General features: G+C 45.0%; 1 protein-coding gene across 2 annotated transcripts in view; it reads left to right on the top strand.

The window, feature by feature from the left end:
• bcor (BCL6 corepressor) overlaps positions 1 to 20,014 on the top strand; it is a 42,325-nt gene that overhangs the window by 3,055 nt on the left and 19,256 nt on the right. Inside the window, exons 2-7 of one of the 2 annotated variants that reach the window (XM_062989636.1) lie at positions 7,812 to 7,881; positions 8,465 to 11,473; positions 12,859 to 12,915; positions 13,798 to 13,984; positions 16,106 to 16,330; positions 17,407 to 17,685. In XM_062989636.1, coding sequence (XP_062845706.1) covers positions 7,879 to 7,881; positions 8,465 to 11,473; positions 12,859 to 12,915; positions 13,798 to 13,984; positions 16,106 to 16,330; positions 17,407 to 17,685 — 3,760 coding nt within the window. In that variant the 5' untranslated portion in view covers positions 7,812 to 7,878. The remainder of the gene's footprint in view (positions 1 to 7,811; positions 7,882 to 8,464; positions 11,474 to 12,858; positions 12,916 to 13,797; positions 13,985 to 16,105; positions 16,331 to 17,406; positions 17,686 to 20,014) is intronic. The other variant, XM_062989637.1, reaches the window with a different exon arrangement.

Here is a 20,014-nt window from a genome sequence, read left to right as displayed (position 1 = left end):
TGTGTTATTTTCTTGTCTGTTGGGTTTGTACAAGTTGGACAACCTCAACTTTAACATGCCAAATAGTTTCCCACATATTGACTAACAAGTTTAATAAGTTAAGCTCAGTAGTCCACCTAGGTGTTATAGGGTAGCATTCTTCTTCTGAGTACAATGGCTACCCTGAAAAGTTCTGTTTGCGTGGCTGCTAAGATTAATCAGGCTTCCATTGTTGGGACCATTGACGTTCCATACTGATGCTGCATGAAAAATCTACTCCCTGAGGAACACCGGTATTTGAGCAAAGGTAAAAGGTACATAAAGTTCTGGATTTAAATTGTAGCTGTAGTGTACCACAGTTACCTGTACTGATTAGTACAAAAGCACTAATAATTTGATGCAGGTTGTTATATATTTTATCTTTAGGATGGAGGTAAGTGATTTTGCTTGGGTCTTTTTCTTGTTATTCTTCTCTTTAACAGTCATTTTTATGCACTGATTGAAGCTTATACACTGTAAAATGATGGACATTTACATTTAAGACTTTTAGCAGGTGTATTTATCCATACATGAACACAGTCCAAGCAGTTAAGGGTTAAGGGCCTTGCTCAGGAATCCAACAGTGGCAACTTGTAGCTCATAAAATACTATAAACTGTAGAATAAAAAAATTCACAAGAAATACAACCTGAGTTTATGAAATAAAACAGCTGGTATAATAAAGATTTGAATCTCCAGCTGTTTGTTACATTTACGTTGATGATACTTGTGTACTCAAATGTCATTATGCTAATATGTCACCGTCAGTAAGCATATTAACTGCTGCTAATGACACCTAATTAGCACATGTTTAGTTTTGTATTTAGTTTGATATGTAATTATTTTGACTTGAACTTAATGTTGACCCAAATTTTAAGTCAGGCTCTGGCCACAGGCTTTCAAAACTTGAGTAATGAGATGTTGCGTGGAAAAGAGCCATTTTCAAAACGGGTCTGTTTGAAACCCATTTTTTCGTTGGGGTAGAAAAAAGGTGTGAAAGGGATCAGTGTGATGCTACAGATCCTTGTTTTAAACTTTCAGTGCCATCTTTAGCTGCCACAAAAATAGTTCCATGCACAGAGTTTCTCCATCCCAGTTCTGGAGTACTTTCCTGTACGTTTTTAGTTTACTGCACATGTCACCAATAAGAAACACTACAGAGTATTTACTGCTTCATTTAAGGTTTTGTGAAATATTAGGTCAAAACTTTAGTTTGGAATTTGGAAACACGCACATTGTGCTTGGAATAAGATGCAAAATCCACTACAGCTTGTGCATGGAGAAAATTTACATGATCGTGTTTTGAAGGCACCGGCCTGACACTCGTGCGTGTGTGCGTGGGTGGCCTGTTGCAATGTGTTGCACAAGAGGTGAAATTCCACGTCGTGACCGGTTTAATCGCAGGCGGCCGGCTGGGGAAAATAAATAGGCCGCGTGCATATCTGCTGCCGTCGGCCCCGTTTATTTGGTCTACGCCTTCCCCTCCCCCTTTCCTACACCTCGCCTCGCTTTGCCTGCCCCCCTCTCCTCCCCTCCGCTATCTGGATATGTTTATTTATAGCGCGGGCGGCTCTGCGGGAGCTCGCGCCTGCTGCCTGCACCGGCTCCGCGCGCCCCAGAGTCTGATAGCTGCTGTGCAGAACCATGCATCAGCAACACATCTCGGCAGAGGAGATGCAAATGCCTTTTCTGAGCAATACGAATGCTCTCTCTGCCTACAACCATTTAAATCTGAAGGATCTCTCGAGGGACCTTTTTTGGCACGACGAGAGGAAAGCACCAAGCGACCGGACACGCACCGGGCTCAGTTACAGTCTGATTAAAATGGGTATAGAATTGGTAACACGTGTTTCTATTACAAAAACTCACACAGAAGATAAGATTTCCGCGGTTCAAAGTTAAGAATGAAAGAAGGGCACACCGGGTAATCAAAAAACAATTAATTAATTAATGTGTTACTTAGTATATTTTACCTAGCACTTTCCACAGAATTGCACCATTATCATGTAAGGAACAAGGCAAGCGTAAATGTGAAGCAGTTTTAATAATGTTTGCATTATTTTTTAGCAATATGTGGGGTAGCACTGTCGCCTCACATCAAGAAGGTCCGGGTCCTTTCTGTGTGGTTTGCATGTTCTCCCCGTGTCTGCGTGGGTTTCCTCCCACAGTACAAAGACGTGCAAGTGAAGTGAATTGGAGATACAAAATTGTCCATAACTTTGATGAATTTTGTGTATCGAGTAGCTACCGTTTCTGTCATGAATGTAACCAAAGTGTGTAAAACATGACGTTACAATCCTAATAAAGAAATAAATAAATGAATAAATGAAATAAATCTAACGTGCACATTTATTTGATCACTTTACTTTATTAATAAGTTGCACCGGCTGGCGCTTCCCTGTGCGCGGCGGCGCGAGAGAGCGCAGATCAGATCAGCGCAGATGAAGGATTAGAGCGAGCGGCGCGGTGGGTGAGCTCGCGCTGATGCGGATCGTGTTGCAGCCCTGTTTGGCTCGCGCTGCAGACGTCACGGGTTTTGAATGAATGGAAGGCGCAGGGGTCGCGCAGTGCGCGCTCCCGCGGGACCTTAGTGCTGAAACGGGAGAACCGCTGCGTCTCTTCTCGCTTCACCGAGCTGTTGTGTAGCGCAGCGGGAGTCCAGAGCGTCACCCACGCTCGCTTTTCTCTCGCTCTTTCTTTCTCTCTGCCTCCCCACCCCACCCCAAACCCCCACACATCCCCTTTCACCCGCCCCGTGAAAGCCCGACCGCGCAGGCAGCGCGAGCTGGAAAAACCCGTCCTTGCATCGCGTGCGTAGAACTAGTCCCGGCTCAGGGTGGAAAGGTAAACCCACCTCACTCCCTCCGTTACCTAATCGCTTATAGATTGCATAAAAGCCGCAAATGCAAACACTTCACGCGCTCTTTTAACACGGCGCAGCCACGTCATTGCCTTTTCACCATCGCTCCGTCCCAAATTACACCCTACTGTGTTTAAACGCGTCCCTGTCGCACACAGTTCGTGTGCATAACAATTATTTGGAAAGACCTGAAGTTTGCCGTGTCTTTAATACAGTAAGAACCTGGGTTCTATCCCCTGGTGAAGTGGTCCGGGTCCTTTCTGTGTGGAGTGTGCATGTTCTCCCCGTGACCGTGTGGGTTTCCCCCAGGAACTTCGGTTTCCTGCCACAGTACAAAGACGTGCAAGTGAGGTGAATTAGAGATACAAAATAGTCCACCACTGTGTTTGACATTAAAACTTGTGAACTGATGAATCTTGTGTAATGAGCAACTACCGTTTCTGTCATGAATGTAACCAAAGTGTGTAAAACATGACGTTACAATCCTAATAAATTATTAAATTCTTTTATACAGTATTCTTTTAGTCTAATTGGGACGAATTTGGGCCACAGAACAATCATCATGAGTACAATGCTATTAAACATTGCTTTTAAGACATTTAATAATCACAAACCTGAACAAACTAAAGGTTTAAATTTAAATTTAGTATAAATAAAAACGGCTCATGTGGACAGAAAACACTGGAAAAGAACAGGAAGTGTTAATGTGTCCAAAACACAGTAAACGTGTGTTCAAATGTTTTAGCCGTTGAAGATGGCAGACTCATTTTACATTTTTACATTTTCAGCATTTAGCGGACGCTTTTATCCAAAGCGACTTACAGTACAGTGACAGTGTTTATTGTCTAAGTTTATTGCCTTGCTCAAGGGCCCAATAGTAGCAACCTGGCAGTGGTTGGGCTTCAACCAACAACCCTTTGATTACTACTCCAGTACCCTAACCACTAAGCTACAAATTCCCTGGCCAACTCATTGGCCATAACACTGTTTTCCAGTCAATATGAATTAAATTGTCACATTTATAATGCTGGAATTGCCATATGTTGTCCCCTTAACAGGTGTGTGGATTGCGACACGGCCCAAATCTCATCTTGAGATTGAAATTCATCTTCTGAATTTCTTTTGGTGTAAAACTTGCAGTGGTACTGGTGTAACATGCACGGTTAAACTCATCCATGCTCTTTGGTGCTCATAATAATAAAGCAGCCATGCAGAACGCCAAACAGCGCTCAAGTGCTGCTAAATGAGGCCTGGATGCCACACAAGCATGGTTTAATGATGCATGGAATTCAGAGGCTGAGAAATGTCTTAAAGCATGTGCAAAATCTCTGAGAGTATCATTCGATTTTTAGAGACACACACACGTGTATGTATGTTTACATGTATGTAAGTGCAGTTGTTTATTATTATTTTTATTTATTTTTTTGCATGCTGTACGATATTGTAGAGTTCGGGGGGGAAACTGGAATGGATTACCGAAAGTACCCTTCCCCCAGGCTTCCTTGAAGTTCAAGCCTCTCTTGGAAATGGTGGAGCTGAGCGTAAGCTGTTGAGATTAATAGCAGATGAGCTTGTGGCGTCAGCTCTTCTCGTGTAGGAGAAAATCTCCCGACTGTTTACCTATGTATCACTTAAAACCACACAGCACTGGCCAATGAAATAGCGCCATTAATTAGTAGGACCGCTAATTTTGTAGCCAGCACGAAAACATGTTAAAGGAAAACAGTCGTGTTTGGTTTTGTTTTATTACGGAAAAAGGCTGGAAGATGCCAGCGCTTTAAAAAACCATGTGATGTCATTGGTTCTTTATCAAAGAGGGGAAAACTAAACCATGTTCCCCATGCTGGTTAATCATATACCTCCTAATTTTTAGTGCCATATTCATTATTGGCTCTTTTTGTGAGAGAGACTCAGTGACATCACTGGTCCAGTTTCTGATCCCCTCATAACTGGATTAGACAACAGAATTTTTTTCAAAGCTCTGGTTCCCAGTTTTTGGGTTTGTTTTTATCGTTCTAAACTCGGTAAATCACAGACGGTACCATTCCCCTTTAAAATTCTCAGTTGAAAACAAATTCTGCATGTGCTATAATAAAACGCAGCCTTGAAAACGACCTCTTGTCGGGTGGCCAGTGCTCGTGGAGTTTGATCTTGAACGTGTGCTGTTGTTCTTGGCATGTGTTCTAGCTCTCCATAGGAGACAAAGATCCCGCGAGCGCAAGAGACTGACCCCCCTTCTTCCCCCGTCACCAGGGTAGGCTAATCGTTTATCCAGGCCGCTTTGTCCTTCATGGCAGTAACCTCGTTCTTTCCCAGACTGTTGTAAATGTTGGCTGGGTTTTCAGTCTAGCATGGTTTTCCCTGCACCTGATCCAGCCTTAACCCGCCAGTTCGTGACCATGGTTAAAGGGTATTTAAGTAGCTTAGGATCACATGTGAAGCGGCTTATTGATAAGGAGCTTATTTTTATTGTAATTTGTGATAATCGTCAGACTTTTAATGTTTTTGGGTGTTGAAGCAATTTACGGTCATTCAGAAAGGTGCATTAGATTACTTATGTGTCTTTTCTCGCGCAGTTAATGAATAATGTGTTAGCTTAAGTGCTACCACCAAAATTCAGACAGGCTGAACAGCAACAGAACAAACTAATGATAACTGACCATCATTAGTCTATAGTTAACCGATAACCAACAAGCATGTAAAACACATCACAGCATTTCAATTCAGCAAGTTAAGATTGGCTAACTAGTAAGGGAGGTTGTTTCCCCCGACCTTTTGAATTTGCTGACAGGATGACTGAAGTCACTAAGCATGAGCTAAATCACTATCGCACCAAAATCCCGTTATTTGCCACTGTTTACTGCCTAATTGTCAAACTTCATTAACTCTCCCAGAAGCCACACCCCTTTCTCAACGCTGTAATTATGGGTTTGAACGGTGTACCTTTTCAAATCCTTGGGGCAAAATCCAAAATTGCAGCACACCTGAAATTTTATACCCTCTCGCTTTTGCGAGCCAATATTTCCTTTTATCACCTCTCCTGCTATCAACACAGCTGCTCTCACACCTCGCTGATGCCCTTGGTGTCTTAGCATGAGTCGCGTGTATAAAAATATGGGTTGCACAATGTCGGTACATGGTGTTCATCTTTTAAAGCGTTTCCCTTCCCAGTCTAGTCGTATTTAGTTACCCGATCTCATTTCACCGCCTCTACTGTCACGCACTGATCTCCACTATCCCCCGTCTCTTTGCAAGCCCCATCAGTCAGCCAGCAGAGGTAATTGCAGCAGTTATTAGGAAGCCAATCCTGCTCCCATGTTTAGGGGTCACCACAGCTGATTTAGTCAGCATAACAGACTTGGCACAGTTTTTACGCCAAATGCGCAAATGCCCTTCCAGATGCAACCTCCTTATTTTATATCTAGACTTGGGGCCAACATTGAAAGCGCACTAACAAGTGCACCTCCCAACGAGAACGACTGGGCTGTTTCGGCCATTCGTTGAAACGTTTGGACTGGGCTGAAATAGTCTTAAGTCTCCAGAAAGAAAAAAAAATTGTGTATCAACAACAAACTGTTATTATACCAAGGTACACCAAGAGCTCACCCGTTTAATTGAAGCAAGGCACCATTGTACGTTTTTTGCTCCTGGTCCTAAATTAGAGCCCTGCTGCTTTTTAGCACCAAACAAAGCAGCCCCTATGTGTCTCGGTTTGCAGTTGATTGCCTTTGAGGTCCTTTTTTGCACAAGGAGGCAAAGGGCCTCCTACTGAAGTGGCCCAGGACAAATAATCTGTTTGCGCCTCCTGCTGCCGCTGTGGGTCATTAAAGGTGTAGAAAACGAGCGCGCAGGGAACTGCGGGGTTGAGCGCTTTCCACGGCGGAATGTATTAGTCTTTAATGGCTGGAGATGTGATGGAGTCATGGCTCGAGGGGAAAAGCGCGAATGTGTCTTTAATAGCCGTCTAATATGAAGTAGTTTCTCTGGATAAAAAAAAAAACACGATTAGGATAAATTCGTCATGTCGTTAATGTCTTGTGATCCCAGGTCTGAAATTATGTTTTATATATAGTAAACATAATTTTATAAAAATATAAAACATAGTAATTTACCTTCTGACTGTTCAAATGATTTTTACATTTGTGATTAGAGGCAAAAGTGACCCCCTGGTACCCCCTTGCTTAAACGTTTTGGCCCTGTTGCTACACAGGTTGCCATGGAAGTGACGAGAACGCTCGATCGGTGAGAGGGTTTTATGCGCACAAGGCCAAAGCTGGCTTTGATTGATGAGACTGGGAGCGTTCTGCCTCCCTCCTTCCGTGGCACTGGCTGAGACCGCATCTGCAGATAAGAGCCCCGGGTCTGCCTTATTGAAATCCGAGGGCTCTGTAGAGCCATCAATAACGGAGGTGCGGCTCACGAGCCCAACAAAGCTCCGCTTTTATGTCATTGCCAAGCGGCGGGGTTGGGTGATAGCATCTCTCCCTCAGTGGCGCTATGATGAAATTCTCCCTCCCCCTCTTTGTCTGCGTCCGCCTGGCATTTTATGTGTGTGTGGGTGGAAGGAAGGAGGGGTGAACAGTGCACGGAGGCATTCCTTATCGGAGCGCTTGCAAGTAGATAACGAAGTCACGTGGCCCGAATCCTTCTCCACAGACTGAGTACAGGGCATGAGAACGCCGGCGTCTTTGGTGAGACAGGCTGACTGAGGTCTGACCAGAGCGACTGTTTGCTTTGCTTTTTTGCCGATTTTTTTTGGCTTTGTACTCAGCCTGCACTCGTTCCTCCCGCCAGATTGGTTTATATTCTCCTCTTTTTCCTTTTCCCACAACTAGGAAAAACAGATATGACTCTAATTTTCTGAAAATGATTTCACATTGGGATGGTTTGTTGTCTGAATTCAAATTCAGTGTTGCTTTTTTTCCCATTTACAGAAAGTTATCATAGGGATGGTCCAGGCCATGACATCCTTCCCCAACTAATCAAGGCATCATTCAAAGCATGGTAAGCCATTTTACTAATAAAATCTATCATAAAACTAAAGATTTCCTCCAAATTTCTCCCCTGCTTCCACTGCTCTTTTCATTTCCATTTTTCTGTAGGGCATTTATAATTTTCTTTGTTGTTCTGTCTTAGAAGAAGTATTTGAGACCCCTCCTGTGACATTGGCATAGATACAGGTTTTGGTCTCCCTTTGGACCCCACAGAAAGACAAATCTAAGCTGTCTGCCAGGCGACTTTAAAAGCATACATCAAAGTCCTGTCTGTGCCCACGGAAGCCTTGGAAAGGCTGACGTTTATGAACAATTTGGTCATCTCCTTCTGACCTTGACTCCATACATGTAATACTTCGCATCTTTTACACCATTCTGACTTTACAATTTTGCTGTGAATGCAGAAAGAGAGGGAAAAAAAACATTATTTCTTCTTCCTGGGTTGTACAAGTAACAATTAATTAAAAAATACAGTTAATTATTGAATTAACTACAATCTGATTATAATCATAATTTCAGTTCATCCAGATTACTGTTTGACCTAAGATGACTTGCATTTCTCTGAAACCCTCTTGCCTCTGTCTTTCTCCCAGGTGGATGCAAGTGCAGCTTGCAGAATGAACCCTCTCACAGCACTTGGCATCGATCGGAGCAGCCTGATGCGGGAAAGCCTCCATGTTCACGGGGGAATGGTTTATTCGCCAGGAATCCGAACCTTGCCAACTGAAAAAAGCTACATCGGAGAACGGATGCCAGATTTTCTCTACAAACCTGATGTGTCACTGGACAGCAGAAAGGCAACAAACGGTTATGTTGGACTTTATAAAAGCCCACCACCAGGACTTCAGAAACCTCTGGTTATACCAGGCGCCGACACTTTGGGCTTGGATAGACGTGTTGGACCTGTAGATAAGCCTTCAGAATTGGGCTTAAACGGTGGCTACCTACGTCTCCCATGGGCGAGTCCTTACCACGAGACTGGACTATATCCCTTCCTGGATTCTACCAAGTTTGCTGCTCTGAACATGTACAAAGCATCGTTCATGTCGCAGCCTTCACCATACCTGCCTCAACACCTGGCTTACCAGTCACTCTGCGCAGGGGCCGGCGGAAGTGCAGCAGGTGCTGAGCGCTTGTTCTACATGCCCCCTTATACTCCAGCTCCTATTTCATCACCCCTTCCACCTCCTTTAAGGATTCCCACAGCAACAGTAGCCCCTACAGCACTGTCACCACTGGTACATCACCAGGACAAAACCTTGCAGAGTATCGGGCCACGGATTCACCATGAGGCTTCTGCATTTGGGCAGCAACACTTGCATCAGCAAACCCAGTCTCACCACCCGGTACAAAGCGAAAGGCAACATAGTGGAAGTGCGAGCAACAGCAGCAGCAAGTCCACTCGAACGCCTTCCAGCAAGAGCTTAAGCAGCAGTAGCAGCAGTACCAACAGTAGTAGCAGCAACAGTATTATCAGTAGTGCTAGCATAACCAGCAACTCCAGTACAAGTATTTCAAGTGACTCAAGCCATTCACTGATGATGCAGGCATCCCGTCCCCATCCACGGCCTTCCCAGCCTCCTGGTGCTCCCCCACCGCTTGTGGACAACAATTCAGACATCCAAAAATCAGTGTTCCGGAGTCCTTCTTCAGTGTCAACCTCATCATCTCCGGCAGTTTCACACCCTTTTTACGTCTCCCAAGAAAACCGGTCCCCAGTAAGGCCTGCCAGTCAAAAGCCCAAGACTAAAGAAGGGAGCTTGGATCAGCACAAGGGTGGAGGAAGTGAAAGAAAAAGCTGTAGTTCCCCTAATAAAAGTTCAAGTGAAAAACCCGCTCAGCAAGGGCCCCCTACCAAAGACCCAGCAGACAAGCCTTTGGACCTGTCTGCCAAGATCATGGATTTTGAAGGACCCCCTAATGGATTTTCTCCAAAGATGGAGGCTCTAGCAAATCTGGGTTACTCTCCCAGTTCTCGTTATGGACTTGCTCCAAGCAGAGAGCATCTGAAAGAGACTCTCTCCCCTTCATCCTCTGCTGTCAGCACTTCCTCTAAAACTCCCGAGAGGCCTGAGATTATTAGCACTTTACACTCCACCTGGGTGGTGCCAAGCACAGCCCAGACACTCACCTCTGAATCCAACCATAACAAAGCCTCCACGGTCATCAAAAATAAGAACCTGGAACATGTCATTTTGCAGCAAAGGAGCTCATCCTGTCCTAGGATTGGCGAACCCAACAATGGTGTTGTACCTAACCCTGCTCCTGTTGTTGTGACTTCAGCATGTAGGCCCTCATCTGCCTCACCCTCTCCCAAAGTTAACAGTGATTGGTCCAAGTCTTCACCCACCCCACCAGAGAAGGTGCCAACCGCTAATCGAGGTGGCAGCCGCACATCAGCATCGAAACCTACAAAGACTCCTAAAAAAACAGACACACCAGAGATTGGCTTTAAACCTCAGCAACCCCACATAGAAAATGGGCATCCACCCCCTCACCTGTACATGGCCCAAGGTGAAACATACCTGCCTGCTAACTTGGCATATGCTAACAGATATCTGCCATACTCTGTTTCGGAGAGTATGTCACTTCCACACCTGCAGTTGCCAAGCAAAGCTCCGGTGTACCCTCATCCTGTCCTGCTAAGCAGTAACAGCCTGTATTCCACTCGTTTGCCACATAAGGCTGGACTTCCGTATGGAATAGCACCTACTCATGCGGAGTATGTTACCTACCATGACTCGCAAGAGATGGTTCATCCACTGATGTCTCCTCACTTGCCTCTAGACCCCAAAGTCAATGAGCGACTTGAAATGAGGTCAAGACCTCAGGAAAAGACTTGGCAGCGCGACGAGTCTCCTTACAAACAGACAAGTACCGCTAACACTAATTCACGCTATACAGCTGAGAGGGAATCAGGGGGGCCAGAAGCTCTGGGCAGAAAATCTCACACAGCGTGCAAAGATGAGATCGTCTGCATTGATCTGGTCCAAGACGACACAGATGGTAGTCCTGAGCCAGACAAGTACAGCTCTGTGCCTGCCAAGCCGAGAGAGCCCTCAAAGCCCACCGGCAGTGGGACAGTGGACGGGACAAGGAGTGCTGGTGATTTTAAAGCGAAGGAGCCAGAACTCATGCAGATCCTCCGCTCTAGCCAGCCAGCTGAAATCAAGCCAGCTGAGGCTGAGCGGCAGCCAGATCCCTGCAGTCCTCCTGAACCGCGGGAGCAGACCGAGTCTCCTGTGCTAAGCCAGGGTGAGGAGAGTTCCAGTGAGCACAGCCCACTGCCTCCTATGCTGGAGGAGCAGACTCTGCGCTGTGCCAGGACCTCTGGTGACAGGGTTCGATCAGACGCCACGAATTTTAAACATGACAGACATCACGCCATCAGGCAGTACATGGATCTTGGTAAGGAACAACCAGAAAGCACAGAATCTCATGACGATGAGGATGATGGGAATGGATACTCTAAAAGCAAGCAGTCCAGCCTCGCCAAGAGGATTGCCAACTCGTCAGGCTACGTGGGCGATCGCTTCAAGTGTGTTACCACTGAGCTTTATGCCGACTCCAGTCAATTAAGCCGGGAACAGCGTGCCCTGCAGGTAAGCAGCACATAATCTGTATAACTTCTCTTGCAAGTAGTACACGCTAAGAATCAAAACTTTATATGTTGCTTCTAATGTAATTTAAAGAAATTCTAGGATATATTTTGTTGCATGATTAATACTCCTCATCTGTCTGAAGGGCTGAAAAAATGTGGCCCTAGCAGCTTCATTCTCCCTGCTTTAGCCAATTTTCTTTTCTTAGAGTCTCCTCCAGTCCCTAGGTTACTCAGTGCCCTTAAAAATACCCACACCTCTCCCGTTAATGCCACCTATTTTACTTCTCGTTAAGAAAAGGCCACCACTGTCCTCTTTTATTAAAAAGGCCTTGGTCAGCCTGTGCAGGGTAAAGGTTTTCAGGATTTGCTTTACAAGGTAGGTGTTGCATCAGCCTGTCATGCTTAGTCATATCGAGAGCCTCCGTAATTACGGCTGGCTGTTACCTTTGCACCCCCCCTTCCTTCTTGTTTTCACTCATCGCTGCGTGGCTGTCGAAGAGCGGGCACATTCTGTCGGCAGCTGTGAGTGAAGGAATTAACACACCATGATTCCTGTGTGTGTGTGTGTGTGTGTGTGTGTGACGGTATCACAACATGCAGTCCGTGGCTGTTCTTGTATGTTGAGTTGAAGTTCAGCCGCAGTCTGTGCACCCATCTCCCTACAGCGGCTGTCGGTGTCCCTCCTTATACTCGCACAAACACCCACAGAATATCCTCAGGTCCCCTAGCGCTGCGTGCTCAGTGGCAGCCCTCCCAGCTTAAGTGAAATCCAGCCCATTCATTTCTGATGGGGAAGATTAGAGGTCTTCAGCGGCAGCGAGACAAGTGCTCAGCCTGGCAGTCATTAGTGTGCGCGCACACACACACACGCGCACACACACACACAGAGCGCCGAGTGCTGACAGATGAGGAGTAGGGGTTTTAATGAACACCACATTCTAGCTCATTTGCAGTGTCTTTGATGGACAGAGGACTTTTAAAAGAACTTGGGATGGGCAGGATTATTTGAATGTCTGAGCATTCGAACCTAAACTTGGTGTTCGAATAAGACATAGATGATAAAGAACCTAATCTTACTGTCTTTGGGTGTTGTTCCTCTTATGGATTTTACCTTATACAGTGACTGATCTAACAAGTAAAACTCACTCACTCCCGGCTAGAAACCAGCATTTCGTTTGTGGACATGGTATAAGCCTAAAATAACGTTTTTAAATATTTTATTTAGTTTTTGACCGAAGCCCAAATGTCCTTGAATGTTTCTTGCTGTTGATGTTTTTAATCATTAATGTGTAAAGTTTGGCTAGAACCATGTTTACTGATTTCTGTGTCATTTCTTGTACTGAATGGTAAATAAAATGATATTGAGCAAACGTTTTAATCACTTAGATCGATGTCCTATCAGCAGAGGACACTTATATCACTCAGCCAGCTGCTAACTGGCAGGTTAGTCCTTTTAATTTCTTTTATTAATAAAAAGTGAAATGACTAAGCCTTGCTGTTTTCCACCACACAGACGGTTGCATAATGTGAATGATCTATAGATCTATAGGTACCATTTATTCCTGATGCTCGTTATTGCAGAACTAAAACAAATCTTTGGCAAAGAATCGGGTTTTGTAAATGTTTCTAGTAGCATAAATCTTATATGTTACATGTATTCAAACTAAGGCTGGGTTGGCCAGATCATCGTCATTGACTTAGCCATCCATAGCCAGGAGTCAGATAGAATAATATTATATTTGGTCCTATTTAATCCATGATCTGAAAGGATTAATAAGCGCTTCCTTCAGGCATGTCAGTGTGTGCAGGGACATTGCATTCACTGCAGTTTATAAAGCGGAGAAATGCATAAGCTTTACCCTCCCAGATTAGTAGCTGCCGAGTGATAAAGACAAAGGGAGCGGGTGGGATTCTGCAAATTATGAAATTGGAGAAATACGGGTTAAAAATGATATCATTTTGGCTTATACATTACATTTGTATGTATTAAAACGAATAGAAAATGTTGATTGTTTTAGCATAAATACACATTATTAACTGTATCTTAATATGTTCACCATGTAAAAGATTATTTTATAACTTTGAGAATGACTTGTGGGTGAGTTATCCCCACCTTAAACGATTTTGTTTATTGTTTCAGGTAGTTCTGTCCATCTAGGACAAAAAATAGTCTGGTCTTCTAGTGTCACTTCAAAGCTTTTGCCACGTTTTAGAATAGAAAGCAGAAAATACTTTGTGCAGTCCTTATTTAGCCGATTATGCATCTAGTACTTTCGATCATAGGAAATTACACCTCACGGTGTGTGTGTGTGTGTGTGTGTTTAGCGAGCGATGATGCGTTTCTCAGAGCTGGAGCTGAAGGAGAAGGAAGGATGCACATCAACGATCGCCGGATGGAGAGAGAGAGACAAGGAGAAAGAGCGAGAGAAGGGTTTGGCCGAGAGCCAAAGCAGAGAGGCTGAGTGGGAACCGAGCCAGCACTCCTCCAAACCTGCGACGGAGCAGCACAACGGTAACGCTCAAGAGCACACATGCACACAGTCCTGTGATATCTCCGAATTCTGTATCAAGGAGGCAGTGGTGGATGGTTGGGATGTGAACATTTCTTTGTTGTTTATAAAGACCAGGTTCGCTCAGCTTGCTAACAGCCAATAAACTCCCGTTCTATAAAACACGTTTACGTGTACGACCCGGTTTGGTCCCTCTGATACATTTTTCAATGTCAAATTGCATTAATGAAGCCTGCGAAGGGAGATTAATCAGATATCCAAATTGCAAGGTAGTCACAGATTAATTAGTGAGCTGACATATTCCAGTCTATGGAATGGACACAAATGCCCACAGGCACACTCTGAAGAGTGAAGGGGGTGGAAACAAGGCCATAATAATGCCCATGGTTTGAAATGGTATGTCCAACAAGCTTGTGGTTAGGTGTACTTGCATGTCAGAATAATGCTTCTCGTGTAATGAGTACCTGTGGAATGTGGACTTCCCTAAAGTATTGCATTAGAAAATGCTGGGCTGGAGTTGTGCCTAGGTTGTACAGGTTCTGGCCCTTAAGATGGGCTCACCTGGTTAGGAAACTCTAACATACAGTGATATATTCATGCCCATACACCTTATCTTCGTAAATTTTCATTATTTACATTTTAAGCATTTAGCAGACGCCGTTATCCAAAGTGACTCACAGTACTGTGACAGTACGTTGTCTAAGCAAATGAGGGTGAAGCGCCTTGCTCAAGGGCCCAACAGTGGCAACCTGGCAGTGATGGGGCTTGAACCAGCGACCTTCTGATTACTAGTCCAATACCTTAACCGCTAGGCTACATCTGCTGCGTCCCACGCTCTCAACGTCTCGTTCTATTTCCATCCACGCTTTCTAGCGTCTCTGTATGTTTGCTGCTTCTCATTTTTTTATGTCTCGCTTTTTTTTTTAAGAAGGGACGGTCCCTTCTGCTGCGGCTCTCCATACAGCTCGGTGAACACACTTCCTTCCCCACTGTGCGCGCGCACACACACACACACACACACACACACACACACACACACGCACGCACACACGTCTGAGTCTGGCTTGTTTTGTTGTTTTCCTCACTCGCTAATGCCATTAAATTTCCAAATTTACATAATTATGCTGGTAACCCCCCTCTCTGACCCCCCCTCTCCTCCCCAGGGGAACGGGACTGGGTATTTCCTGCGTGCGTGTGCGGAGGTGCAAGGCCAGGGTGTTTAAAACTCTTGGCTGAGTTTCCGTCCGCCCCGGAGGTCTCGCTCTCTGTTATTAGTGGACATTTTTCACCGGAACGGTTGCGCCAACTTGCTGTATCCGGGCGCCACGGCACAAGGTTGCCATGGAGACTCCCTTTGGTGAGAGTTGCCATGGAGCTGACGTAGGTACGAATTATGGGATGCGTGTGTCCCGAGATGTCCGTGCATGTGCGCGCGCGCCTCGGGCACAACAAGCGTCCCTCTTGTCTGGGCTGGCAGGAGCGCAGGCGTGTGTGTGCGCGAGAGGGAGAGAGATTCCAGTGACTAACCTCAGAGGAATTAGGCTGTGTGTGTGTGTGTGTGTGTGTGTGTGTGTGTGTGTGTGTGTGTGTGTGTGTGTGTGTGTGTGTGTGAATGAGTGGCAGCAAGGTCGGAGAGCGAGCCCCCGGTGTCTGTTTTTGATCGGTGCTGACGCTCTCGCTGCCTGCAGACATTCTCAAGAAGCCTTTTACTGCCACGCACAGCAGAGACGGGGAGAGAGGAGAGAGAGAGCTGAGAGAGAGAGAGCGGAGAGAGAGAATGAGGAGGGGCTGGAGGGCTTTGGAGAGCTGGATGGCTGCCTAAGCTCTCGGCATGGATGTTTCAGGCTAATTTAAGCTCGGCGAGGGATTGTGTGTGTGTGTGTGTGTGTGTGTGTGTGTGTGTGTGTTAGTGTGTTATCCCAGCCGGCTCTCCATGTGGGGAAGGGTGTGGTGAAGCTAACACAAACATGAGGGCGTCCGGGGAAATGTGTGTGTGTGTGTGTGCGTGTGTGCGCTTTCTCTCAGTCTTCAGCTCAGTCTTTTTTATTTCAAACATCACTGTGCCAGCTCTGTGGTTAACACTGTGTACACGTGTGTGTGTGTGTGTGTGTGTATTCATGCAGGTGGAAACCGTGTCCCCGTACTGCAGCGCTGCGTCCTAGCTGTGGACAGGGACGAGAAAAAACTGAGGGACGACAGAGACAACAGGGCCGAGCATAACCAAAATCTTCAGGATGGCAAGAGAGAGAGGGACGGAGAGAAAGAGCAAGGGCGAGAAAGAACACAAAACCAAGAGGATAAGGAGGAGAAGGAGGAGGTTCCCTCCAAACGGGCCCGACTCATGCCGGGTAAAATCTAATCTCCATCCTTTCCTCTTGAATTCTTTCATTTATTTTGAGGATGCAGGCGGTGGTATTTATACCAGCACAAACTTTCAAGCAAATCACAGATGTGTTTGGAAAGCCGAGCGTAGCTGAACGTACCGTGTTGGTGAACAAACCCTGAAATCAAATTATTTAATTAGTTGTAGCCTAGTGGTTAAGGAACTGGACTAGTAATCAGAAGGTTGCTGGCTCAAGCCTCACCACTGCCAGGTTGCCACTGTTGGGCCCTTGAGCAAGGCTCTTAACCCTCAATTGCTTAAACTGTATACTGTCACAGTACCGCAAGTCGCTTTTTCTACTAAATGCCGAAAATGTAAATGATTAACCAACCATGGGCTTTTTCTTGGACCACAGATTTTGGTTTTATTTGGTTGTTTTGTTACCTAACTAATGGTATTAATTACTCACCTCAGTGTTTCTCTTACCCAGGAGTCAGATTTTGTTCACACATGAACTGTAATTATAAGCAGTAATTGGCTTTTGCTCAGCATTTTGACGTTAATCCAGTAAAATATGAATTTAGTACCAGCGTAAACATGCATGTGTGAAATTGGTTTCTGTAATCGAATTTAGCTGTATTCTTGGTATATCTTAGTTATTTATTTATTTTAGTTTTGTCCTCGTCTTGATGTCGTGTGTAACTGTGTGTGTGTGTGTGTGTGTGTGTGTGTGTGTGTGTGTTAGAAAGTAAAAAAAAGAAGTGCACACTGGGTCTATGTGGCTTTGTTTTCGGCCTAAAGCATCAATGCAGGACAACAGCCTTTGTGTAGTGCTGCTTTTTAATGCCTTGTGTGTCCACTTTTTATTTGCATGTATAAAAGTTCTTGCCATCCTACACTGACTATTTCAGCTCAAGAATTTCGTATAGCTTATAGCAGGGCACCAACTGTCTTCTTGTTTAACCAACTACTTACACCTAGATACCATACAGACTAGCCAATCTTCCAATCTAGCATAATTCCATAACTGCAAATGCATCAGGGCTGTGCGTTTTCCGTCATGAAACTTGAATCTCTTCATTGTGTTTGCCGTATTCGTAGACGCATGGCGGCAGCCGTCGGAGCAGGAGGTGAAGAACCTTAAGGTGTGTATCGAGCTCACGGGTCTGAGGCTCAGCAAACCTCGGCAGCTCCAGCACCTCCAGGAGCTCTGGGATCGACAAGACAAGACTGACTTCTGCGCCAGGGAGGGCTTAAAGGTCGTGTCCTATGCTGACAGGAAGGCCAAAACAAATGGAGACACGGAGAAAGGAGGGAAGAGGAAGGCAGACAATGAAAGATGGACCGGAGAGACTCAGGGGTATTCGGATACAGATGCAGGTGAAAAGCCAAACCTACTTCTCTTTCTTTGCTTTGTCTCTGTCAGTGAAGACTAAATACTCAGGGAGGGGGGAAATAATCACTGCAATCACGATGAAGAAAGGTTGTTGGAAAACACGTCTGTACTAAAGAAGTAATGAAATATGTAAGTTAACTGTCTTAATATTATGAAAGCTGCACCGTCATAGTTGCAGACAGTGTTTTCTTAACGTAAAGCCCAAAAGTGGCCCAAATAGTGATTCCCAATTTTTTGCCTCATCTGAGCGAATTTCAGTTTCACGATTTTTTTAATCGTTTTATTCTCTGTATTGTAAAAGCAGCAGAGCCTGGCCGTGTCCCGAACCCATAAATTTCGGGATGATTTATTTCCTGTCCTGTAATTTGGGGCTTGTTCTTAGTGTATCTTATCAGTCTTGCTATGTGTTTATGATGCTGGTTAGGAAACTGAACTTCGCCTTCAGCCAGACACAATGCCACTCTGCTGCTTTGCATTTTAATTGTGTACGAGTTAAAGCCATAGGCTGATGTGTGTGTGCATTTCTGCATGTTTTAAATGCTTTTGTGTGTGTGGAGTGCGTTTACTGGATGGTTTCTGGGTATGTGTAATAGGCTTCTTTTCGTTGGGGGTGAATGTGATGTGGCTGAAAATTCCATGTTATGCAACTTCATCGTGATATGCATCATGTCATTGCTAAACAGGCGCCATCACAACAGTATTGTTATAATCATTTTAGATTAAGTAGCTAAAAGACTTGTAAATTCAACCCTGATGTTAGAACGGAGAGTTCTTTACTGTTCCCAGTCCTGAATCCTCAATCCTCTGAAGCCGAACCACGCTGAAATGACAGGGTTAGAGAGTGATGAGGGTAGAGCGACGGTGAGAGAGGTGTGGTGGAGTGAGGGAAGGAAACCGTGTGATAAAGAGCGTGAGGCCGATTAGAGAGGAATGGAGTGATTTTCTCAGCAGCGGCTTCGGCTCACGCTAATGAGTCCTGCTGACTGACGGCAGTCTCCCTTACACACACACACACACACACACACACACACACACACACACGAAATGCACGCAGTCAGACAAACAGCTATTTGCACAGTTGCGGAATCTCATGGCTCATTGGGCTGAGGCATGTGTTGTCTGCGTAATTGCGTGTGTGTGTGTGTGTGTCTCAAGTGTTTTGGCTGCTGGATTTTGTGTTGGCGCATTATCAAGACTCTGCAGGCACCGAGTGTATGCCCTAAAAAGATTTTATCCTCTCTGATGAAATGAACACACACACACACACACACCATGCAGAATAATTTATGTTGCTATGACAAGGCGTGAGAGATGATATTCACCAACCACAAAACTTTTCAGTATGTCCCAGGATCCTTTGTTTTTGTGTGTGTGGCATAATGATACCCATTTTATTGTGTCAGTGTGATGCACGCTGTAAAATGGGTACAGTTTGAAAGGCTGGAACATCATATCAGATTTTACATATAAACATGGCATGCGTCTGTCTCTTTCAGTGCAGTCCAGTTAGTGCAGTGTTTCAATACTTTTGAACAACACTAATTCACCCTCACTGCCGTATTAAAGCCCAGCCATCCATATGTTACCAAACTGTGTCTTCTTGATGAGGATGGGTCAAATCAAAACCCAGTCTTTGTCTTATTAAAACATAGTCCTACCAACATGGTGTTTGGAGTCCAGACTCCCTGAAAAACTCCATTGCAGTTTTAGCATCATGGAACTGCAGGAAATCACATTGCTTGATTAACACCTGGTACTTTTATTATCTCAGTCTACTTAGTGATATTATCATAAGGATTGGGATGAGCATCTAGCATTAGATTCTGTTCATTTTAATGAGGGTTGCTTAGTGGCAAAGTCAAACAAAGTATGGTTGATGGCTGTTGTCTTCTTGGTTTGGACGCATTTTCTCCGTACTAATATATGTAGCCACGGTCGTGAATGCTGATTGGCTTTTAAACACCAAAAGTCTTCCCAGACACATGATGCCAGTCAACCAACAATAACTGCGACACCAAGTGCTGCAATAAACCAAACATGGAAGCGTTTTAGACTGTTGGGCTTCTAGGGCTAGTCGACTTTACTCAAAAAAGCCTCAAAGTCTTTCAAAAGTTCAAAAACCCTCAAACTCTACAAATGCACAAAAGGGACGTATGGAACTGCTGCTGGCACCAAAGCTGCTTATACAAACGCACATTGTGCAGCGATTCTACCCACGTCATTGTGGTGTTTGCGCGTACTTGCCGAGGTTCTGCTTGATCTTGGTTTGCTGGATTCGCTTTAAACAACGTCGCTCTGCCTTTTCTAGCGACG

This window comes from Trichomycterus rosablanca, chromosome 27 (assembly GCF_030014385.1).
Source record: "Trichomycterus rosablanca isolate fTriRos1 chromosome 27, fTriRos1.hap1, whole genome shotgun sequence".
Lineage (NCBI taxonomy): Eukaryota > Metazoa > Chordata > Actinopteri > Siluriformes > Trichomycteridae > Trichomycterus > Trichomycterus rosablanca.
The sequence above is the reverse complement of the archived record's forward strand: the minus strand, read 5'-3'. Positions and strand labels throughout refer to the sequence as shown.